We start from the raw sequence: 25607 nt of genomic DNA, 5'->3' as shown, positions 1-25607 counted from the left end.
AGTAAAGTAATTGACATTGTTCATGGATAAAGTAAATTTACGTAGACGTCTGGTAGGTTACAAGGTTACGCAAATTTTCTTAAAAATCGAGCAACATCGAGAGGGACTACTGATTTTGAGAAAACGCAGGCAGTCTTGAGGTTGCAGAAATGATTTTTATTCTAGCAAAGGTTCAAGATCCGAAAAAATGGCTAAGAACTGATGCTTTCCTAAGTTCGGTCTGTAAAAATCGTGTGAATTGTTTTGAATCATCGAACTAGCCCGTACTTCCGACCCCCGACCTGAAGGAACTAGATCTAGAGCACAGCATACAGGCAAACACGCAAATTTCATCTGATTTCGATTCTCCCTTGTGGAAAAGATTCCTTTTTGTGAACTTTGGATAATTTTGCTAATTCTTACTTAACAACGAGTTCACGTGGCTTAAATTGATCAAAGTGTTTTTAGCTGTCTCCAAATTTATGGCAACGGTTAAAGAGTATTGCAACGAAGATGGTCAATTTAAGAAAATGCGATGAACGGCCCATGACCTTGCAAAGAATACGAAACTCGACCATAAACTACTTCACAATACACAATCTAAATTCAATATCTCTAAATAAGAAATTTTCACAAACAGTCCCTAACCCGTTAGATAGAAATACATTAAATGATTTGCCCCAAGTTAAAAGTGCTGTTGCTGCAATGAAATTGTATTTGAATTACTTCAAAATAAGGAAACAATGTAGATGAGCTAAGGAGGGAACAAAATTGCTAATAAATTCGGGTCCAGAAATTGCATAATTTTCTTAAAGATAATCAAAGTGCCCCCATAAAAAAAATTAAACATGGATTTAGTTGTCCAGCAACAATGATTTATAATTTCTCTCCCTTTCCTTAGTCTTTGACTTTCGGTATCTTTAAAATGGTTCTCATAGCATTTGTGCTATTTTATTGGCTATTTTGTCGACTATTTTCTCGACTATTTTCTTGGCTTGGCCTTGACTTCTGCATTGGTGCCCCCATATCGCTGCCACTCAGCCTCGAATTCACTGCGTGTTATCTCAGCTCCTGACCTCCTTGTCAGGCCACATTGAGTTAAACTCAATTCACACATTTCTAGGTCATTCTTTCCGGCAACAAACAGCAAAACGCCATTTGGGTGAATCTCCAGCTGCCTTGCAATCCATTCTCCATCGAAATGGGCATACCTAGAAAGGTTACAAAGATTTATTCAAGACTTGCTGCGAAAGTTTGGTATAACTGTGATGAAAAGCAGAAGACAGCTGTTTAGTGCAGACGAGGGGTTGCAAAAGCCATATGGAAACTAACCGAATGGGATTCCCCTACGTAAAAATGAAAGACCTCTTTCTATGATTAAATAGTACGATACGATAAGACAGTATCATGTGATGTAATGTGACGTACCACCATCCGCATTTCCTATATTCGCTGTTTCTGTACTGATCAGCTGGCTTTGCAAATGGGATTCGAAAGAACCTCTGTGGAGGCTCATCTTTGACTTTGGCAACAGGTGCAGGCTCTTGTTGTTTTCCCGGCAACAGAGCGGCCTCTTCAGCTAAGGAAAAAGTGCAAATAATAACATTGCTTACTTGGTAGATTGAAATCAAGTTGAATCTTCATGCATTCAATTGAATTGAAATGAATTGATTTAATTTACTGAGGGATGTCGGACTGACAATAGTGCACCAGAATTATGCGTTATGTTTCATCTTGATGGTGCTACCTTTCAATCAACCAGTTTCAACGTAATCCAACTAAAACACGTACCATTTCTAATGACTTCAACAGGAGCCCTTTGCTGAGAAACATTTGATGTTCTGTTCTGGGCATTCTTTTTGCGCCAGTCGTGGTAGACTTTCAAACGGCGATGAAATTCCGCGCGGCAAGCAGCAAGGACCTGGATATCTGCAAAGCAGAAAACACCGGTTAGTGAAGAGCTCATACAACTTTGGTGCAGGGAGCTGGCACTGGTTGAACCGAGGCGGTTAATGCCAGCTTTCTACTGCTTCAATTTATGCAGCACATCAGAAAAAAAGAATCATAAAGGAGGGAGGTGACTGTACCTGTTGATGTGTTAATTATGTGCCTCAACTCATCGTATTTCATGGCTCGCAGATCACTGTTTTTGTTGACCGTTTTGTTTGGCCTGAAATGAAGTATAAAAATAATCAAGATTTCACGCGATTCCTGGTAGAAACACCATAAGTATATTTTCTAAAGTGATAACGTCACAAAATTTGTTTCTAGAATTATTGAATTTGGATCCCATAACCTGAAAGAGCATCATGAAATACCTCTAAATGTGCAAAATCAGTCAAATGAGTTATGGCCACATATGTATTGGCTCTTTCTCCATCAAACCTCTGTACTTTGGTCTCTGTTCATAACTTTATGAACAGAGCTAAAATAACAGTGATTTGTTAGCAAACTTCAAATATTTCATTGGCAATATCTCAACCTATTTTAGACATCAATGAATAATTTTGCATACTTGGAAGTATTTCATGGTGAACTTTTATGTTAGGTGATTAAAATTCAAAAGTTCTAAAAATAGGTTTTTGGTGACGTCACACTGTAGAACTCTTAGGCTGTCTAAAATTCAACACGCTTTTCGAACTTTTTCAATTCCTTAGACCTTAGTCCTTATGCCAACAATAGATTCATTTTAGAAAATCGACACTCCCTTTAAACTATTTAGAAGATATGCTGGCAAAATAGATGCTACACAAGTTAAAATCTAAATATTTGTCGATGTACAAGGAAGCGTAACATTGAAAAGACATCGATCATTTACTGGGCCTCCTTCTGGGTCCCTCTTGGTATAACTTTAATTACATTTAACTAGTTTCACGGAGTGAATCATTGTATGAAAGCAAACAACTAAACTACAAGGTAAGATGATGTATGCAGCATTGAAAACTGACTTCGCTGGTTGTACATCTTCAACAGTCACTTCAGGATCCTAAAACAAAACAATAGTGACGATATTGTATGATATTTCAGGATATTATATGGTATCATATGATATTCAGGGAAACAACACAACTCATCTCGGTTTAAAAGCAGAAGAACCCAATACATTTAGGGTTTCATCATTTAAATTGCAATTCAGAAACAAACCTCATGAAAGAGCTTGTAATTTTTGCAGAATGAAATGGCTCCTTAACTTCTCACTAATGGTTCTGGTAATGAAGATGCTTAATTGGCAAAGCATAATCCTGGGAGCTTAATTGGTAAACCCTCATCCTGGGAGCTTAATTGGCAAAACATCATTCTAGGAGCTTAATTGGCAAAACGTAATCCTGGAGGTTCTTCTTTCTCGAGGTTTAACTGTTTAAAAAGGCAGCCAGAGATTTGGAAGGTTAAAAGTCAACCCTAAACTAACCTTTACTTTCACGTCATTGTTCCCTTCCTAAAATGCAATATAACTTGAATAATAATACATTTTAATTCGGCGACATTAAATTTTTTAAATTTTGCGCTATAACTCCCAAGCACTGAAGTGCATTCAACAGGGAAGAAAACTATTTCAAGGATTTATTCAGTTTAAAATTGTGACATTTTGACTTTATTTTATCCGCAAAGAAAAAAAAATTATAGTTAATGTTATGTTGTTGTTGTTGTTAGTGTTGAGAGTAGTGAAGACTAGCGAAGCACGTGCGTTGCAGATATGTACAGAGATTCAAGTTTAACGTATATGTAAGAAAGGTTTTCTTCTTTTCAAGAATTATCAAGGAAAGAGAAAAATTGCTTCATCAAGAAACGAATATAAGAAGATTTTGAAAATGATTACCGTGGAAAGACGCATCGCTAATTCATAATCTCTACGCTCTTGCTCCTCTTGGGCTTTTCTGGAAACAAAACAACATATGTGTGACATATGGTGAGGAGCAAACATTCAACGGGCCTAGTTGCCAAAAATCTCACGATGAAGGACATGTTTATTTAATCTAAGAAATCATTACAGTTTCAAAAAGACAAATTCTAGCCACTACTAAACTAATTACCAGAGCTGAAAAAATATTTTCCTTTCTGGGAACCTGGGAACTGGACAAGGAACTAGACAAGGAACTGGACAAGGAACTGGACAAGGAACTGGACGTGAGGTGAACATCTCAATATTTAAAGGACAAATATGATGTGAAAGAACACGAGGAGGTATTTCAATACCCATCAAAAATGGCTTTGAAAAAACCAAACATTTCACAAATACTTGTTAAAGCTTTTTCATCTGACACTCATCAGAGTAAAAAACGTCAGAACAACACGATGGAAAATATATACCCAGTTGTGGATCGAAATAGGCCAATCAGAAAAACACAAGCACATGACCGGCATAGTTGTCCAATCAGTGCCTTGTGCCTATAGAAAAATTGTCACTGGACCAAGCTTTTTTCAAAGCCATTTTCAAGTTCTGTATCGCCGAAAAACTGTTCACCTATCAAAAACTTTGCCAAGTCTGCCAAGACCTAAATCAAAACTCAAGTCTATTGCTAGTATAAAGAAAACTTTGTATGCATGTAGTTTTCATAGCATTTTATCTATAAAAAACAAAACCATCGCCTGATGTCAGACAACAAAAACTGCACTTTTCAAAACATATAAATTGCCTACTTTAGGTCTGAAGCTTCATCTGTTAAAGAAGGTCCTGGGCAAAGTAATTGAAGGTTGCTTCCAAGTTATACAATTTTTGTGACATGAGTAAAAGTTTTTGTAGAGGTTTCAAAAATGTCCAACTTCTCTATATGATGTATCCTACAACCTGAGGACATTAAGGTTACATTTGTATGAACTTTCGACCTGTTGTAGAAAATTCAGGAAAAATTTTTGCAATTGCAATAAAGAGCTTTTTTATCAAGTTTTGCTGAAAATTTTTTGCCAAGCCAAAAAAATTTCTGGGAATCTAGTTCCCGGATTCCGATACTTTTTGCCGCTCTGCTAATTACTATTAGCTATGAAGGATACTGGAAAAGCTCCTTTTTGTAATCAATGTTATATTAAAGCTACTATATGAAAATTCTGTTGGATCTATAGAAAAATTTAAATAGAAAACTAGAATTTTGAATGTAGAAATGACAGACGCTCTCTATAGACAGTTTATTGCGATTGAAATTGGCAAATCGAAAATCTGCTGCCATAATGCGTCTACTATTTTTAGAACTCTCGTCCAACAAGGGTCGGCTAAGGGCACAAAATTGCGTGAGTGAATTTTAGACAGATCCGATGTGTACCTTGCTTTTTCCGCGGCCTCTTCTTCAGCTTTTAGTTTTTCCTGCAAACAAAAACCGAAGAAATTAGGCAAATTAAAGCAAAGATACACGATCGTGTAACAAGTAAAGGAGGTTCTTTTTCACAACAAGCCAATTGTCTACATTTGTGTGAAAGCATCATATACAACTACGATCTATTTCATTGAGAGTGTCTTAAGCAAGTAATTTATTGGCATATTCAAGAAATCCTAGCAAGAATGACGTCAGATCGTAAAAGAAGGGTAGCCGAGCCCTACAAGTCCATAGGGAACTGGTAGTTTACTATTCCCACCAACTAGCTCCCTATGATCTTTAACAATCTCGTTCGGGGGTCACCCTATACAGTGGAACCTCTAACAATGGCCAATTTTGGGGACCAAGCTGAGTGGCCGCTGTTTTTGAGGTCATCGCTATGGAGGGGTTTTTCATACATTCTTTTACCAAAAAAATTTAGTCGGAAGAGGTGGAGAGGTGATTAAAGCAAATGATACACTCCATATTACTTAAAGTGTTTTCGTCTGACACTCCTTAGAGTCTAAAACGTCAGAAAAAGGGTCTGAAAGAACACGATGGGTCGAAATGGAACAATCAGAAAAACACAAGCATGGTCTACGATATCATGCAATGACACTGAATAGAAATAAATCGTGGGGATGGATTAGGACCTGAAATACGTGTGATACATCAAGCAAGGGGAAATGAAACTGGAAAAGCTAATTATTTTCACAAACATACATAATTTCTAAATAGGAACCAACTTTTTTCCATTTTTTTCCCATTTCTATGCGAAAGGCTTCTGCTTGACCGTATATGGAAGTGAAATAAAGAACCTGGGTACTCCCAAGTGGCCATTTGGCTATTGATTGGAAGTGGCCACTGTACGGAGGTTTATCGTGAATTATACAGTTTGGCCATTAATTACTTTATCCACTGGCTGTTGTACTGCAGGTGGCCGTTGCACAGAAGTGACCGTTATAAGAAGCCTCGCTGTATTAGAATTGTTAAAGCAAACATAGTTAACAATAAAAGTAGTTGTTTCTGTTAAGCAGCTATTTCAAGACAGATCAGTTGTAACAAAGGGCAAATTCAAGATGTATAAAACTTACAATTAGTTTTCGACTTGCTTCTTCTTCTTCCTTTCTTCTTCTTTCAAATTCTTCCTCTTCGAGTCTTCGCTGCTCTTCCAGTTGAATCTTCCTGCAAAACCAGGTCATCATGAAGTCAAAAAACTAATCCTCAATATTTTTAAAGTTGTTAAAACACATCATTAAGGAGGATCTTGCGAACTACCTTCAGGTCAGCTTTGTATGCGCTGGATGCATTTGTCGAGCTCTAAATGAGTTATTGAGTGGAAAAACTTAATCACAAAAAGGCTGTGGGTTTTCATACATCAACTTGAGCCAATAAGGAAAGAATATATACAGTATGTTGATATTAAAACAAACACCTACAAAACAACTTTAAAATGGTAAAAAAGCCAATTTATGCAATCAGTATCATGTACTCAAAAATTGCAAATGTTGATAATTCGATGGCCTTAAAAAACTAAGAAAACAATAAATGAACGATGGGCGAAGGACAATGGATGATATGCTTTAATGCGACGATTGCAATGCTCTGGGACTTATTCGTCAACAAAGGTCTTCTGAATCAGTTTGCTCTGCTCGTGTGGATTCATGTCACAATGGAAATGGGTCACTCAGCCGATTGTGACACAAAGAACTTTATAGAAATGTTTCAACATGTAGCTTTAGCAGCTGAATCATACAATGCAGCATCTATTGAGCTGTCCAAGTTTCTTCGAAGGCCTAGCTTCCTCACATTTGGCATAAAGAACAAAAAGGTTTAGAAACGAATAAAAAATTACCTCTTTCGTTCCGCCTCTTCTTCCCTTCTCTTTCTTTCCTCCTCTTCTCGCCTCTTCCTTTCAATTTCCATTTGTTCTTGAATCTTTTTTAGCCGCTCTTCTTCCTTCTGCGCTTTCATGCGTTTTTCCAAATCATTCATTTGTGATGCCATTCTGTTTAGTAAGTTATTGTGTGCTGTGTCAATTTCACTTGCTTTCATCGCTGTATTCTACAAATGCACAGGTTTTCACTTTTAAACTTATTCAGCCTGAATTATGCTTTTAATCAGGTTAATATCAATACTTTATATTTTATTAAACATAATTGAAAATATTTCTGTATGAAAACACAGAAACTAATAACAACAATAAAACGTAATGTGAACAATTGGGAACAATGCAGATAACAAATTTTCATGATCCAAGAACATTTGCGGAGGAAGATGGCAATGCGAAAACCAACCTTTATTTGTTTAATCAGCGACTCCAAATCACTGTCAAGGGATTTCACCTGGCTTGATACCAAATCTTTGTCTTTCTTCAAGAACGATGCTTAAAATAATGAGAAGTAACCTTGAAATGGGTATCCAAAGACGTTATAGAGACGCATGTTATATTACACGCAAGTAAATTAGGGTTAATACAACAAGCAAATATATAGAGCAGCTTGAGCAACGCAAAAAGCTAAGGAAGGAAACGCGAAACAAAAATTGTGTAATAGGCTAACTTATAGGCGCTAAGTGTTAGTTATCAATAGCAGTACTTTTGGGAGCCAGAAATGGTTTACAGACATTGAGACATGAAAAAAAGAGAGGTCCATGACTTCCACGGTGAAATACTATCGGTAGGCCTAACACTGATCACATTTACTAGCCTCGTATTGATCTTCAAAACAGCTTCAGGAAACAGTCAGATGTAAACAACGGCTGCTGATTGGGATCGCACCGTACAAAGTTAATGGCCGCAAGGAAGGCCAATTTATCATGACCCAAAGCCTTTGATATAAAAAAAGATGAGTCATCGGGACATGTACTGACCATGCTTGTACAGCTCAGTGACCATGGCTCCCAGCCTTCTGATCTTCATTATTCCTTTGTATCTAGAAAGCAAACATCATTGATTTTTGAGATAAGAAAACAGATAAAATCAAAATACAACCAAAATAAAAAGAGCAAAGCTAACTGCTTTTAATTAAAACTCACCTTGGTCTATGACGAGACACGGCAAGGAACATCCGGACAGTTTTCTGGATTTTCACAATCTTCTCCCTTCTGTATTTGATCTTGTTTGCAACTAAAACACAAAACCGATACTGTTGCAAAATTGACTTTTTCTGCACATTTGAGGAAATCAATCCACCGTTTTATTGAATAGCTATGGTCATTCCAACACCAATAAGGCATGAGTAATTCCAACAAGTTGTTTCCATGAACAGTAAACAAGTGCGGTTCTGACTTACGCTTTTGCACTGAAACAGCTCCCCATATTGACCTCTTCCACCGGTTGCAAACTATCCATCTTTGAACTTTGGCAACTAACGCATTCAGCGTCTCAGGATCAGATTTCATGAGCTGATCAAACTCTGCGAACTATGAGAGGTAGCAATTAGAAACAGAAGCCAAACAATCAATACTATCGATCGTTCATCAATGCAACATTTAAATGAAGAAATACTCTGGCATAATTCTAATTAACTAATCCGACCAGTTCTAATTCTAATTTACTTGCCCTTAGCAGTTCAAAATCTAGTAATGAGACTTAACAGTTCATATGCAAGTGATGCAAGCAGACGAGAAAATGTATACAAGTGACGTAAGCGGATGACGTTAACGGATGACGTAAGGTGGTGTAGCTTTCTGGCATATTTCACATTTTGCTATGCACGTAAAATAACTTTAATGAAGGCGACTAACATTGATCAGGCTTTTTGTACGGGGCTTGAAAATGTACGGTGCTAACAAAAAAAGTTTATTAAAGTTTAATTTAAAGTTTATTAAAGTTTAATTTAAATTAATAATTATTTTCAAGGAGATTTTCTACCTAACCCATCAAGATAAAACATGCTTAGAAATTAAACAGGGATCGAAAGTTTCAAAAACGGTGAAGAGGCCATAGGCGTTAAAGCAGTATGCGAAAGAGTGTTTTATCCATCGGCCATCAACTATGCACGCCGAGCCCGTAGTGTCTATCTCTATTGGAGTGGTGTCATGCCTGAGAATGTGACAAAATTCTTAAGATATAACTTCAAGATGATTAGGTTACTTACTTTCCCAGGTCTGAAGAACACTTTGGACATTCCGAACTTGAAGTCGTCGTTTCCTATTCCAATAGCGCGAAACAGTGCCTTTGACGTAATAACGAAATCAAAATAAATGATGGAGCAGTTGTGAAAATACTACCGCTTACGAAATCATAGCGAACATTTTTTGTATAGCTTTGCTAGTGTACCTTAAAACGAAATTTAAATATAGAATTGCTGAAAAAAAGCTCAAGAATAAAATTTATTTGATTCAAGTAGCACTAGGGTTGCGCGATCTCACCTGGCAAAAAGTTCTTGCGTTAAGAGCGGCGAGTTTTGGCGGTAGATATTTTTTGTATCTATGGAAAAAATAAGCAACATAAGCACTGGAACGAGTTTTAAAGCAGAACCAAAGATATGGATTTTATTTTCACCACGAAATATTTAAACCAACAAAGTATTTTTCTTCTCTTGGTGCTTGTCAAATCTTTCCTATTTCAAAAACAACTTACGTATTGTGAAAAAATGACATTTTAGATGGGACCTTGTTATGTAAATGTGCAAATTCCAGTGAAAGAGAACTTGATTTAAGCATTACAGGCGATATCCGCTTGAATTCACTCTGGACTCAAAGGACAAATTGAAATGGCTCTTGATCAGTAAGCATCGTTGTAAAATTATTCACAGCTAAAAAGTGTTCTATTTACAAACAGATGGGAAAATTGAATATTAACTTATGACTGAATCGTACTTTTCGTAAAGGCTGCTAAAGTTTGCTCTGGACGGATATCCATTCTGCATCAGCTCGAGGACAGAGACCATCCCTGCGCATTGAAGTTGGCTGAGGATTTGGCCGGCTTCGAAGTCCTTGCTTTTCATTTTGTCATTTGGCTTTATGCACCGAATGAAGTTGGACCCCTACCGCATAACAAGACATTCCTGTTAGCTTACAAAGGAGAAGGGGCAGTTTACTTCAGTAGAGATTAGCTAACGAAATACGGGGAAGTGACGGGAAAGTGACGGGAAAGTGACGGGAAAGTGACGGGAAAGTGACGGGAAAGTGACGGAAAAATGACGGGAAAGTGACGGGAAAGAATAATTTCTGAATCAAAAAAATTCCTGTTAGCTCACAAAGGAGAAGGGGCAGTTTACTTCAGTAGAGATTAGCTAACGAAATACGGGGAAGTGACGGGAAAGTGACGGGAAAATGATGGGAAAGTGATGAGAAAGTGACCGGAAAGTGATGGGAAAGTGACGGGAAAGTGGCGGAAAAATGACGGGAAAGTGATGAGAAAGTGACAGGAAAGTGATGGGAAAGTGACGGGAAAGTGACGGAAAAATGACGGGAAAGTGATGAGAAAGTGACCGGAAAGTGACGGGAAAGTGACGGAAAAATGACAGGAAAGTGACGGGAAAGTGATGAGAAAGTGACGGGAAAGTGACGGGAAAGTGATGGGAAAGAATAATTTCTGAATTAATTGAATGAAAAAGTGCGACAAAATTGCAAGGAAAAAGAAAATTCAGGATTGAAACATACTGTGCTTTTGAGTTTTTCCATCAACAATCCAAGCTGACTCTAGAAACAAGAGCAAAGAACATTAAACGAAGTCTGAGTTTTTCACGATGTTCATACAAAGCCTATGGATTTAGAAAAATACTTAGAAAAATACCATTACAATAGAAGGAAGGTTAAAAAATTTCCATGAATGAAACCACCTAAAATTAAAATTATAAATTAACTAGTAACGAATGAGAAGAATGTTGATAAATTGTTGAAGAGCTGTACAGGGTAAAAGATCTTCAGATCACAGGCGAAAACTTCACATCAAACGAATTCAAAGTACGCGCGAAACATACTCTCAAACGTTAACTTAAAGTTTTAAACACGGGTTAAATGTTGCATTTTCTTTGTAACCGTGTTGTATAGGGAATTTTTTCAACTTTGGAACTGGGGCAATCAGTTTGAAGGTAAAAACGCCCAAGTACATAAAAACAGATAGATTCGGAAAAATCCAATGCTGAGGTGAAGCAATGGCAAGAAATTCTGTTTACATGACGCCCTAATAAACTAAATAATCTATTGGGACTTATACCTACAAAGATCCAAATAAAAATCGATCATATTTCCGAATTTCTTTCAATGTGAAATCTAGTTGATGTCACTTAGTGAAGCATTTTCAAGCTTACCTTGAACTTACTACTGACGCTCTCGAAACTAAGCTTCTTTTTCGATTTGGCAGTTCCAGCTGGGAACAGGTTTAGGATGAAAGGATCTCTGCTCTCGTGGATCAGCGCTTCCAGGCTTCCATGCAGCGCATCGTCATTCTTTTCCAAGAAACCTGCCTGTGGATTTCAATGTTTTCTTGTTTATCAAAGAGGAAGCGGATGTAGCAAAATATATACACATTTCGTAAGCAGAGGCACATCAAAAGATGTAAAGACGTACATCAAGAGATCTTGGAAATTTTTCAAATTAACATAACCCTACCATATATCATATTCAAATAACATTCGTGATAAGCATAACATCTATTGTGGAATGATAATGTATCGAGGTTAGCAATAGACTTAATAGGAACTAGCCAAAACTTACAGTCTGGTAGCACACTGCGCCTGCAAAGTGTCTGACGATAAAGCCCTGGTCATCCTTGAGTTTCCGATGTGCTTGTAGCGGGGATTTTCTGGGCAGCTGATGATAAATAGAAATGTGCAATGAACTGAATGTGGGGAATATTGCAAAAACGAAGTACCCAGGGTTAAGTAGCAGGGAGAATATTTTTGATTATTTCTATTGTTTTACTGTACACAAGAGTAAGGAAAGGGATTAGACAAAATCAGCAGTTATATCAAATTGTCAGCTGCAATACTGCCAGGGTGCAACCCTGGCAAATTTAATACTTAAAAAGGACAATTGTCTTCTAAGCAACTGAGTATAACAGAAAGATTGTCAATGTGACAGATGAAATGTGGAAAAATAATAGCTTTGAATCAGATTTTTATTTTTTGATATCACAGTGATTTCATGCTTTTCGTGAGCAAAATCACGAGTAATTAAATGAAGCAGCTGTTTCCAAGAGACATTTCAAGACAGCTTCTTGACTTTTGTCTAACAAAACGATCTGACAACAGATTTTAGAATCATGTAAAGCATTGCGATGTCTTATAATACGGCACTTTATCTACAGTGAAGAATTATTTTTAATATCCTGTGTTTTATTAAAGAAACGAAAAATGTAGTGCATTAGACATGAAAGTTGCCTACTTGCACTAAGACAGTAAAAGAAATAGGCATTTTAAAATCTCATAGCGTGGATTTATGTCTTAAATCGATAACGTAAGCTAATGCAGGTGGGTTGCTTCACGATCAAGATATAACAAATCAATTATTCAAACATTCGATAAACTTTTGCGGTAACAAACTTAATATAAACGTTTCTTTTGAAGAGCTTGACGTTCGAAGGTAGATTTCGAGGGATGTGAAGTCATGGAAAGCTCTGTTTCTCCGAGGTTAGAAATCTGGGTTGCCTAAACATTCTTTTTTGTTCATTTTGAAGGTTACACAATAACGCCCACAACAAATAATGAAAAGAGATATAACATAAAAGGAAAACAAAAATATTATCAATGAGACAAGGCAAAACAATTTTCTTGGTTAAACACAGCGTTTGAAAAATTTGTATGGATAAAGCAGATGTCATTGCCATATTTCAGTTAACTAACTGCGAATTCCACAACAAAAGAATGAAGAATAAAATCGTGAATTTCTTGAAAGAGCTTAAAATATTTAGGTAACAAAATTTACATGGTAATAAAAACCTGCATTGCGAAAAAGTAAAACATAAAAAATTGATGACACATTCAGGGTGAAATCAAAACAGCCCCGCGATTCAGCGATTCAGCGTCGTCGCATAGCAATGAATACAATAAACGCTTTGAAAAGGACATTTTCGTTGCTCTTAGAAAGAAAAGACACTGGAAGTAGCAGCTATCAACCAAAATAGTGTACCGCCTTATCGATTTAAATACAGTCAACCTCAACGATAAGTACAAGATAAAAAGGAGTAATTGTGTCCCCTAAACACATTTTTCTTGACGTGTTTGTTGCGGCTAGGACAAAACCGCAAGTCAGAGCGTGACACAGGAACAAGAAGAGCGAGCATCAAAGAAAAGTTGTGAAAAGTTAGGCATCCTAATGAGATGCTTTGATAAACATTAATTTCGACAACGGAAGAGGATTTCCATTTTAAGTACAAAACTGGTAGAAGGGACACAAAGAAGGAACTATATCGCAATGAGCCACGAGCTCGGTCAGGCGAAAATCTCGATGCCATTTCATACGTAAACGAGGAAAAAAGTTCACTTCAAAGCCGGTTGCGATTTGAAGCTGCAAAAAGCCGCTTAAAGGCTGTGTTAAGAGGGAAGTGCCGAAGTCACAGAGTTATTTTCTCAGAAACATCGCAATCAATGCAGATAGGCCGTGAATTGAACCTGCTTGCATTCAAATAAAAATAAACATCGAGAGAGATATGCGAGAAACTTGCAAGAGACCTTTTCGTGTGGGCAACAACGAAATAGGATCATATTATGACATCATACTAAGCGGTTTAAGAAAAAAACGATATTTACCGATATCGGATGGATATTTAGTTATCAGACGCAAGAGGCAAAGGAATATCGCAACATAAACAAACATTGTAAACAAAAGATTGCAAGATTCGGAGATATGCCTTCAACAATGATAGTTAAGATTATTAACTGAAAAAATAGTCGTTTGTTTCATATTACAAAAAGGGTTCTATTACATTTTGCGTGAAAGTCGGCGTGTAACCATGGCGATGGAGAATGGATTCAGTACCAAGATTAATACAAACAGATATATGGTCTTATGCAGTGGGGAAAACATGCAAAAATCTGCCACGACGAACGAAATCACGACTGTAAACAAGGCGGAACTGCGACTGAAGATGCGACCCTCGGTCGAAATGATGAGGCGGAGCACGGTGTCAAAGGACCACAGAGCGGCCACCTTACCTTCTAGATTTCATAATTACAGGTATGGCACATTGCCCGCAAAGGATGGAAATTCGTTGGAGCAAAGGAAGTCAAACACGGGCAGATTCAGGCGATTTCAGTCAGCACCAAATATCAGTGAGAGCACTGAGCCGACATCAAGCCGCCATTTACCAAGTAGACCAACAAGGTTTTTCGAAAATAACAAACTACAAAAAACTAAGATTAAAACAGAGAAGTTGAGCATAGACTATTCAGTCGCAGGCGACGGGACATCAACTCAACAAGTGGCAAGGGAGAAAACAAACATCCGAAGTTCCATAAATGAATTCCTGGCAAAACCAAACCCAGATAAACCACCGCCAAGTTTAAGGGTGCAGAGACCAAAAATTGGGACAGGTGGAACAGTATTTTCAAAAAAATACCAAACAGTGAAGGAAACTGATGAGAATGCAGCAAAAATAAACCCGAGCAACGCGCCACTACTCAACGTTTTTGCAGAGCAACCATGGTATTATCAGGAAAAGGCGAGTTGGAGATATCTGAGGATCAAAGAGCCAGCACCCCTGTCTGTTGATAACATATTCAAAAGACCGACTAAGTGAAACTATATTGGATAGCACAAATAAGGCGGTAGCAATACATGCGAAAGCTTGCGAAAGTAGCAATACATTATTCATAAAAGGCAGACAGCTGCAATGTGACCATGCACTTGCAAAAAGCAACATTCAGCGACGTAGCCAACAAAGGTTGACACAGAATAAATACGAATAATGAACAAACAGTTTATGTCTACCTCTGGAAAAACTCGACAGCTAGAAAAACCATAAAGAGTGCTGTAAAGACAAATAGGACCGAAAAAATTGGACCGAGAAAGATAAATTAATCGCGAAGATGGAAAAACACGTGTTTAATTCGTTGAAATAGCTAGTTTTTAGTTCTATCAACATAATGATCTGGGTGACACGCTCTAAATGGGCGCGAAATTCAAAAAACAGTAGAAAAGACAACACAGTAGTTGCAAAAAATGAAAAGACTTTTTACTCACCGCTAATCTAAAATGCTTGGCATACTTATGGTGTACTTCTGCAGTAAAATGCTCTTCTGAAGACTTAGGGAGCTTGCCCTCTTCATTAAGTAGATCCATTATTCCAACATTTTTTGCTTCAATCAAATCTAGAAATTTCAACACAAAATCGGATATAACCAATGTAATTTAGTGTTCACCAAACTCTGAACTATTAACCTTGTAAATTTTTTTATAATACTGGAAAGAAAAAGCTAAAGGCCAGTGTCGATTTCTCTTGGGGAATGCTTTAGAAGACAGAGCTTTTTCCTACCAAATTGCCAAGAGACCACCCACCTAATAGCTTCACTTAAAGGCTAAGCTAAGTCTTCATAGCTATAAGATTGCTGTATACCCTATTAGCTAAAACCCTATTAGTAAAAGATAGCAGTGTAAGTAAACATATCTATTTGTACAATACATTGACCTGGCTATATTGAATCATGTTAAATTAGTTTCATCATTGCAAAATTAACAACGATGACTCAATTCTTAATTTTGGAAACAAAGATTTGTGTTGCCTAAGAATAGCTAATTGAAGTTGAGATATTATGAGTCGTTACAGAAACAAAATGAAGACTTTTCTCGCAATTTTAAAACTGGTGCTTACCAATACAATCTTGATTGTCGACATAGGAAACTGTTTTTACCCCAAGTCCTTCTTTGTCATAAAGTTCTTGTTCCTTTCAAAGAAGAAACACTGTAAGATATTGGTTAATGATTAAATGTTATGACCCTTAAATATGAAGAAATGTCGGGAAGGATCGAAGTATTCTATCGAGGTTAGTTTCATAAAAAAACATCCACAGGTTTGTTGTTTGGTGGAGTATAAAGCAAAATCGTGGGTCAGTATAGAGAACAATATTTCTAGTGATCAAGTTACTCATTTTGAAGCACATGGCATCAACCTGAGGTGAACCTGGCTTGGTTTATGTTTACACTATACAAATTTTAGATAATTTCAACATGGATAATTTCTATATGTCACTTCTTAAACTTGAATATGTAAAAGAAAATATGACTTCAAACGTCAATATAAAGCTTACGAAAAAGAAAGAGTTCAATCACTATAAAAATTTTCTTACCTGCCGTAAGATTCGTTCATTGAAAAATTGCTGGAGTTTTTCATTGCAGTAATTGATACAAAATTGCTCAAAGCTGTTGACCTCAAAGAATTCTGGAGCAAAGGAAAAAATTTCACGCACTTGCAACCAAAACTAATGAACAAGCAGTGCTCTAAACGAGAATAAGCTGCCATTCAGCGCTTCTCAATAATAAAAAACGCACTGAAGGACTGCCAATAATGCAATTTGACCACACATTGAAGGAGAAAGCACATTCTAGCAAGGGCAACAGAAAAGCTAAATAAAAACAGGAACTTCAAATCCTGTAAAATGTGAAGGGTTCAAAAAGCTACTTCCTGCAAAAGAGGGTTCTAATTTTTGTGAGATAGCAGAGCAAAAGATATTTTCTTCAAACAGTGTGATGGCTATTGAAAATGAAGCCTGGCCTTCCTGTGCAATTTATCGACCTTGTAATTTTTTTTGTGCTTGTGCATTGATCTTTCACATTCTGCGTAGCACAAGGAGCCTTCTGACTACTTTTACTTTGCAGCTGGAAACAGGAATATCCTCACAGAATTCAATACAAATCTGTAGCACTGGCAAAAGTGTGTTTTTTTAGAAGAAACAATGGGGTACGATTCACGCATATTACCTACATACATCAGGCTGATGCAGAAATATAAAAATAACAAAATTCGTCCCTTTATCTCCTCACCCTTTAGGTACGTATATAAGGATACATATAATGATACATAACACTCACCAAAGCCTGCAATATCTAGCACACCTATGAAACTATCTGACGACTTGAAAGGAAAACACTGATTGATGCAAGAGACAATGTGGTCAAACAACTTTGAGTAGATCGCCTTTGCGAGGGCATCTCGAGCGGCGCAGGCTTGCTCGATCTTCAGCGGTACCCTGAACATAAAAAGCAGCATGAACTTTTATTCTCTTGTTGTACAATGCAACGAAAACAGAAGAGAAGATAGATTTATACTTCTACAGATTAAGTCCCTGCCACGCTATTAAATTCCTGCTTAGATATCATGTTAACATACTCAAAGCAGCAAAAGAGTAAGGCAACGTTGTACAGCTTTAATAAGAGAGGTATCTCTATGTTTCATTGTTCCATATATTCTGCCTGATGCTGCATTTGGTATCTATACCAACAATTTACTCCACTTTGCACATACTTGTACATGGTGCCAAATCCACCGCCTTTTGTTGTCGTCATGATTCTGGTTGCAAGGGACATTTTCAGCTCGGCCGGCTCAACGGCAAGCAGCTTGGCAACATCGCTCACGACAGCTTCCGACTTCTCTGCTACTTCACAACCTCCTGCAAAAGATACAAAATGCTTGATGCAGATAAGTGGGCCAAAAGGATCTCGGGTATCCATGGCACTCTTCTCGGCGATAGGGGATAAAAATGTTTGGTATACATACATGATAACTTCAAGCTCACTCTTTATGGATACTGCAAATTCACAATGTTAAATGACTGAAGTTGAAAGTAAGAAATAGAACAACACTTTTTCAATGTGCTACATGGTCATACAACAAAGCTTTCTTCTGTGACTTCGTTTGTTCAAACGGTCGCATGAATTCATATGAATCATTGAGGATGGCGTTACTGGGCAATCATCTTTAACAAAGTTGTCAACCAGCCATCCATGCCACGCATTAACCCATATCTGTTTTCTGAAATGGCTCAACTGCAATCATTTATACCTTTTTTGCCATAAACTATTTCTTTTGAACTGATAAAAGCAATACTTCATAACGCGAAACTTCGGGGTCAAAATTAAATTACCTTTCTTGTCCTTCGTGTTTTCTTGGAATTCCACATTTCCAAGGTGCAAAACTGCCGCTACAACACGGTAAATGTCCATCTTCGTTTGTGTACTTATGCCAACAGCGTCCATTGCCTGGTCCATTCGTTTGAAATCGGCAGCATCATTCAGCTCTGCAGTCTTAGGCGATCCTTTAAGATACTGTGAAACAAATTATTTGGTGACATTGTTGGTTGTTGAAACAAGCAAATTGGTTGCAAAATATGCTTTAATTTTAAAGGGTATTTGAATATAAGATGGGAGTGAGCACCCAAACATAAAACTTACATTGAAGGAATCTGGGTTTAACAGCTTGAGAGCTTTTCTCATGTCATCAGGAGCTCCTGTGCAAATTCTGTAAAACACGTGGTAGTTTCTCTCTCCTTTGCTTTGCTTGCATACACGTGACTTTTCCAGCAGATAATGAGAAATGAACGCACCAACAATATTTGCCTGGAAAAGTTCTTAAAATGATAACATCTATATGCAGTAAGAAGCAAAAAAAAGAAAATTTGTACAAAAATTACTCACAAATTGGAAACTTGTTTACCTTTCCATCAAAATGCACCTCAACATATTTACCAAATCTACTGCTATTGTTGTTTCTCATTGTTTTTGCATTTCCAAATGATTCAAGAAGTGGGTTTGCTAAAGAAATAAAGAAACACTTCATGATAATTGCCTAAAGCTAAAGCAGTAGCAAATAACATACCAAGAAATAACAAATAATTGAACAGAAAATTTACCTTAACAAAAGGTATTGCATTTCAAATGTTTTCACAACACAAGAAATAAGGAAAAAATTTTTAGAAAGTCTCCCACCAAATAGCAGCCCTAAAATACTGATTTCATTAAGAAAGACACTACCTTCCACAATCCTTTTTTCAATATTTCCAGTTTCACCTGCACCAACTGTATCAACAAGGTACCTTGTAATATAAATGAAAAGTTAGAATTTAAAATTTGTAACAGAATTTATACAAATTTAAAATGACTATGAAATAAGCAAACATTTTGAAACATGTTACAAAAGCTTTTCATCTGACACTTTTGAGACTATAAAACATCAGCATATAGATTGTAAATTCTACGCTAGGAAATATATATACCCAGTTGTAGATCGAAATTGGCCAATCAGAGATGTGAGCACATGACTATTGAGGTTGCCCAATCAGTGCTGCTTGCCTATTGAAATGTTGTCAATGGAGTCTTAGAGTGAAAATGAACTTCTCCTGTCTACACAATAGTGGCTTTTCATTCTTGTGCAGATAGGTTTAAAACTGCTAAATGGAATAACGATTGGGGTCTACCAATAATGCAAAACATGCCACCATTATTGTTCATTGCACAATTTGGGTTTTCTAGTAAATGCTGTTCGTTAGAGAAATCGCATGTTTTGGTTGTCATTTTTGATCTGCAAGACCAAGGAGGCTATTCTCTTTGGGGGAGTATGATTGTTTCTAATTTATAAATGATTGTTTCTAATGCTAGAAGGGACATGTTGTTTTATTCTATCCTCCAATTTTTGGGAGAAGATTATTGGCATTATACTTTATTACAAAAATTCAAACCAATTAATATTTCACACACATCAATAAAAGCCTTTATACGAGGAATCTGTATCCTTTGCTTGCCTTCATTATAATTTCAAGTCATATCTGTTTACAAAAAGCATTTAAATCTAGCCTTTCAAAGTTTCACGTTCTTTTCACAACCCTCTATTGTGAAATCTGAGATTCAATTTCTATGAAACAAACATTGACCCCTATGAAGTGCTGAAAAATCTCTCTACATAGGAAGGCCTTTCTATTGTTTAGCCTTGCTACAGATGGAGTTCCACTTTTAAATGATTCCCCATACATACATATCCAACTGATACCTCTAGTTTTCTAAATTCAATTCATATACCTAGTCAACATGTACAATAATTGCAATTTAAATTTGCTGTTTCTTTTATAATAATTGTCCAAATGTATATTGTAAAATTTATAAGTTAATAGCCTGACTCTATCGACTGTATAATGTAAAATTAATAGCCTGACTCTATTGCCATAAAATTTTAAAATGGCAAAAAGATAGAGGCATAAAGCTCACTTAAAGTCTTCTTGTCTGACACCCTTGAAAGGTATAAAGTATTGAAGAATGATCAAATGTTACCCTAGTTACTCCGATGAGTTTAATGTCTTTATACAATTTTAAAATATATTTGAATACAATAAAAAATCATTAAAACATGTGAATAAACAAGGAATATAGTCTGTTGGGTAGACTCTCTGGATTGTTACTGCAAATATCTTTGACATATCTTGATGAATAAAAGCCTGTTTGTTACCTTAAAATGAATTTTGTTGATTCAGTCTTGCCAGCACCACTCTCACCTTAAAAAAGTTGAGTTTTTCTTAGACTTTGACATAAATATAAAAAAATAATCTCTACATCATTAAAGGGATGACTTAGCAGAAAAAAGACCATTTTCTAAAGAAAAGAAAGAACTTCTTACCACTAACAATAATTGACTGACTCTCTTTGTATGTCTTCATCTCACGATATGCTTTATCAGCTAAAAGCAATGGAGTTAGAGAATCTCAAAATGACAGGTAAAAGCAAAGAAAGATTTTCCAAAATGTTAATCCAAAGTGTCACAGTTAAACCATTTAGTTAAAAATGGTACAGTTAAACCAACAGATATCACAGGGCCTCAAACAAAGGTGGCCAGGGGCCATGCCCCCAAATTTTTGCAAAACAATAGAGCATTTTTCAAAATCTATTGCTATGATTGCTAAATTCACCCTTGCCCCCCCCCCCCTTCATTTTCCAACATGCATCAGAGTTCATACAGTCTCTACAGTTTCTTGCCTTACCCAACTTACTTCATTTCCTCATATGATACTAAATTATAATTGAAGTTTAAACAGTAAGAGTAAGAGCTCACCTATGGCAAAAACATGAGGAGGAAGAACGCCAATAGATTTTCCTTTGTAGTTCTTGATAGAGTCCATGCTATACAAATGGCCAACCTCATGGTAAGGGTTGACTGCAATAAGGATGTTCGCAACGTAAGTCTGCAAAATCAGAATATGACAATGAATTGTTGTGGAAAAAATTAACAGTCACACGCAACATGGTATAGCAATTACAACAAAAAGGGCACTTATCAGCACAATTTGAAAAAACAAGCGAAAGAAAAAGGTTGTTGAGAAATAAGAGCAATTTAAGAATGATTTGAGCCAATGGGTACTTACGTAGATTTGGTCTTTTTTGTATCTTATTTTCAAGTTGTGTAACAGGGTTGCTTCATTTAGGTACATCAGAGAGCCTTAAAGGTTGAAAAGATACTTAATGACTATTGAATGACTGTGGTTACATAAGTTGGGCTTAAGAAATGTAAACAGAAAACAAACAAGACGGTTTTATGTACATAAAGTTTATATCAGATAATTTTGCTCTATCATAATACATAAGCACAATTTTGAAAAAAACATTCTCAATTTTAATCTGAGGCCTTTGGCAAATAGACAACAGTGTTGCTGGTTTCTGGGAGAATTTTAGGAGATTACTACAAAGGTGAGCAATTCTATAGATTAGCAATGCATATAAGCAATTTCTCAATTATACAAATTGGCTTGCTTGTAAACCATAAAAAAGTGCAAATATTTACAAAGCATCTTCAGAAAAAGTTTGGATAATTTTAGTCTGTGTCACATAAAATATTGTCTTTTAGGCAAAACTATTAAACAGATAATTTTTCACTCAACTGCATATAATTTGAATGATATTGACCAAAAGCAACGATAGCAGAGGTCTAGCATGTTTGTGAAGTAGATCAAGCAAGTTCAGTAAAAATTAGTTTTAATTATTCATACATACAATTGTCATCAACATCATGGGTAAGATCATCCTCTGCTGGAAAAACACGGCTGTACGGGGCTTTAATGACCTGGCAAAATGCAAATAAAGTGTACAATCTATGAGTAATTTGGGGTTTTAATGCAGATCTACTAGAGAATAATTTTCTGCCACTTATGCTTGCATGTGGAACAAATCATGTTGCAAATTAGCAGGTTAAAAGATGCAGGATTTTATTTTTAAATAGCATTTATAAGCTTTGTGATGAGGCTCTGCATGGGATTCACACAAAAGTCTGTGCTGAACTTCATGGATAAATCTAAATTTGTTTTAGTTATACTTGACAAAATAGTTTTTAGTCTATCAAACCATGTGAGATTTGACTCATATACAATTCCAAATAGATGTTATGAAGATTTTGCATCTCTCTCCCCTAGTTCTTTGTCGCATCCCCCTTCCTTGCTATTCTAGCATCTGTCTTAAAAGCAAGGACTGTGTCTAGCCTATTTGTCTGATAACTGACATAAGTTTGAAAGCAACTATTTAGAACTGGGTGTAAGACAGGATTTGAGCTATATATCTAAAGGTGTACAGTTCTGACATGGCAACAATCATTCTACAACAGACAAGTGACTCTTCTTACATTTATGTTTTCATTAGTATTACACAGTTTTCGGACAACAAAAATATTATTCAATGAGGTAAATCCTAATGACAAGCACATCTCTTTAAACACTTAGGGTAGTAGTAGGGGGTGCATTTATTTTTTGGCAGTAGGAAAGTGTTGCAATACCCACTGCACAGTTGATGAGCATTGGAAGTTTTTGTGCAAGGAAGCCCCTAAAGACTCAACTCTTTGCTTACAAAAAATTTAAACCATTGATGAAAATTTTCTATAATTTACAAATTCTAAAAGATGTTATCAAATTCATTTAAGTTCATAAAATTTTAAAATAAAGTATTTTTGTACTATACAATACCTAATTTTTTTTTGAATTGATAGTAGTTTCATTTTGCTTTTTGGGCAAATTATTTCTAATAGTTACATGTTATTGTAGGCGGTGGAATTTTAGAATGTGCTACAACTGAACTGAGAAGAGTCCTTTTGTTAATTGCTACTAGCTGCTTGCCCCTTTTCAGTGGCCTAAATTGAGCGGGAATAGTCAAAACGATGAGAAATCTTATTTACTTCTACACAAATTGAATGTTTAAGGCAAAGGTGCACAGTTCAAGACTGTAACATGGTTTTGTGAAACCTGTTAATCCTCATCTGTTACAAAAAAGGATTGCCAACATGCGATATCTTCAAGAAAAGAATACTTGGCGTTTCTTAGCCAGCAGAAAACGAGTTTCAAAACCATAACGAAACAGCCGAAGTAAGTAAAAAAGTCTAGATAATTTTCTTACCAATAGATAAACGACGCTTTTTATCATTTGTCAGAATTTTCAAACTTTAAGCACCAAAACAGGGTTTTGCACAAAATGAATGCCTAATAAAATGCTCGGGGCAAGCAGGAAAAAACTTACCTTTCCTTTCCCATCTAAAGGCTCGACTGATATATGGTCTGCCCCAATATCTGCTATTTTGCCAAGTAAGAATCCGTTGGCAGTGTCGGGCGCCCATACAAGCTTATCGTCCTCCATCGTCCCCAAGAACCTTCGACGCCCAAGATGAAAGGGAAATTGGAAGGAAAGCGTTCTTTCAATTGCAACAACAGCAGTAACATAAACATCCCATAAAGGCGCCGCTCCTCCGTGACCCCTGTCTGGGAACTTCTTTCTCAAATCAATACATTATTTTCAATAGCTTTAGAAACTTAACAAGAGGTGGTGTGGTTTGCTATTAATCAAAAGGAAAGTAGATAAAATATTATAAAAACACAGGTTTAATTTCGTTAATTAAGATCAGAGATGGGCAAGATGATGTAAATAAAAGTAAGGTCACGGTAGCAGGCTGCTCGACAGACTCCGATGGAATTCTTGTGGCGAAAAAAGTCGATAAAAAATGTAGCAAATAAGGAACACCGCAACACACGTAAATCAACTGTGGCTAATATTTCGCCCCAGGATGCGGGGCTGTGTACGGGGCTTAATCAGGGCACAAGTCCATTGAGCGAGTTACTCGAGAGATAGGTTAGTACCTTATTACTAGAGAATGTTACTGATGAAAAAATAAGTATCGTATTATGTATAAACTCTTACAGAAGTATCTGTGATAAAATTTTGAGCTCTTTGCAATTTCACCAAGTGCAACCCAAAATATGGTTCTCAAAAAGAATTGGCGGCTAAAATCTTGCTTCCAAAGCTAGAAAGTGTTAAAACAGGGTCGCTTGAGGGGTTGGATGTGTTTGTTCGTTGGAAAACATAAATCCCCAATGCACACCTTGTGAGGCACTTTGCTTGGATACTGCCTCTGTCATCTTTCGCTATATTTCTAAAAACTCACCATCCAAAGTAGCGAGACGCTTCTAAGGATCTTTTTTTGCTCGACGGATTCAACGTATAGAAACTGCGCCAGTTGTCATCCTAGCAAGCGATGTACAGCAGCATCAAGCGCCAGCGTCTGTTACTCCACTGAGTTTTATCTGCTTAACAATAATGCATGAACATTAGAATTTCAACAGAAGAACGACTCTTAGGTGCCTTATTGCCGTCCCCCCGCTAATTAATTTTCCAACCCCCCCTCCCCCGCTCTTATCATAACCCCACCCACCCCCCCCCCCCCCCAAATTTTTTTGGCAGGCAAAAAACCTGTCGGCAAAACCGTTTGTTTTATCAATTTCCTTAGCTTCTAAACATTTTGCATAATCATTTGTTCTGTTGATATGGTTTGTTCTGTTAATAAAAATTGCATTTTGAGTATTCAGTATATGTAACTTCATAATTTAGACCCCCGGTAATTGGAGCCCCCCCTGCCAATTAATCTTTAACATAAAATCCGATCCTCCTTTAATTCTGACCCCCCCCCGGAAATTAGGTACCTAAGAGTATACTTCTAAAAATAAAAGGCTTATAGATTTGTGAAGTTGATTGGTTAAATTTTTCCGTAGTAGTTATGTCTTATATCCAACCTTCATGAGATCAACCAAATCACTTTATTACACAGAATTTCAAATCATAGAATTTCGGTAAGCAATAGTAGATTGCCAAAGTATACTATTGTATTTCCCTGCGCTGGGTTCCAGAGTAAAAAGGGTTTTCAATGGGATGCAGAGAATCTTGGTTTGGATTTACCCTGCGCACCCCACCCAAAGAAGGTGTATTTTTGTCACAATATAAAACAAATATAGAATTTAAATGATTGTCAAAAATTAATTTTTCTTGGTAACTACAGAAAGGAGCCCGAATTTCATGAATGTTCACCTCGGTTATAAACCAAAGCGCTTATCTGGGCCTTTAGCTTGTTAAATAAATGCAATAAAGATCGCATTGAGCAAAAAAAGGCAACCC

At 36.6% G+C, this 25607-nt stretch overlaps 1 protein-coding gene across 1 annotated transcript; it reads right to left on the bottom strand.

Annotated features, from left to right (window-relative positions):
- Positions 1 to 7: 7 nt before the first annotated feature.
- LOC135685727 (unconventional myosin-VI) lies at positions 8 to 23867 on the bottom strand. The gene is made up of 35 exons (XM_065201774.2): positions 23685 to 23867; positions 22179 to 22248; positions 21554 to 21627; positions 21244 to 21373; positions 20812 to 20871; positions 20644 to 20689; positions 19179 to 19240; positions 18862 to 18959; positions 18600 to 18764; positions 18293 to 18473; positions 17674 to 17818; positions 17241 to 17398; positions 16499 to 16590; positions 16024 to 16096; positions 15396 to 15523; positions 11931 to 12026; positions 11525 to 11680; positions 10875 to 10913; positions 10089 to 10255; positions 9639 to 9696; positions 9365 to 9442; positions 8558 to 8687; positions 8301 to 8391; positions 8136 to 8197; positions 7562 to 7650; positions 7120 to 7328; positions 6359 to 6449; positions 5235 to 5275; positions 3797 to 3854; positions 3389 to 3415; positions 2928 to 2965; positions 2067 to 2149; positions 1771 to 1908; positions 1408 to 1558; positions 8 to 1190 (listed from the first exon to the last, which is right to left on the bottom strand). Exons 1-35 carry the CDS (start codon positions 23799 to 23801, stop codon positions 962 to 964), a joined length of 3630 nt encoding a protein of 1209 aa, XP_065057846.2. The 5' UTR covers positions 23802 to 23867; the 3' UTR covers positions 8 to 961.
- Between the last annotated feature and the right edge of the window lie 1740 nt (positions 23868 to 25607).

This window comes from Rhopilema esculentum, chromosome 15 (assembly GCF_057945365.1).
Source record: "Rhopilema esculentum isolate cy_ngs chromosome 15, ASM5794536v1, whole genome shotgun sequence".
Taxonomy (NCBI): Eukaryota; Metazoa; Cnidaria; class Scyphozoa; order Rhizostomeae; family Rhizostomatidae; genus Rhopilema; species Rhopilema esculentum.
The sequence above is the reverse complement of the archived record's forward strand: the minus strand, read 5'-3'. Positions and strand labels throughout refer to the sequence as shown.

Coding starts and splice junctions, on each gene's coding strand:
- LOC135685727 (XM_065201774.2), bottom strand. CDS start 23,801: ATGGAGGACGATAAGCTTGTATGGGCGCCCGACACTGCCAACGGATTC. Junction 21,628..22,178: donor CCATGATGTTGATGACAATT/GTATGTATGAAT, acceptor TCAACCTTTAAG/GCTCTCTGATGTACCTAAAT. Junction 18,765..18,861: donor AGGTGCATTTTGATGGAAAG/GTAAACAAGTTT, acceptor GAACTTTTCCAG/GCAAATATTGTTGGTGCGTT.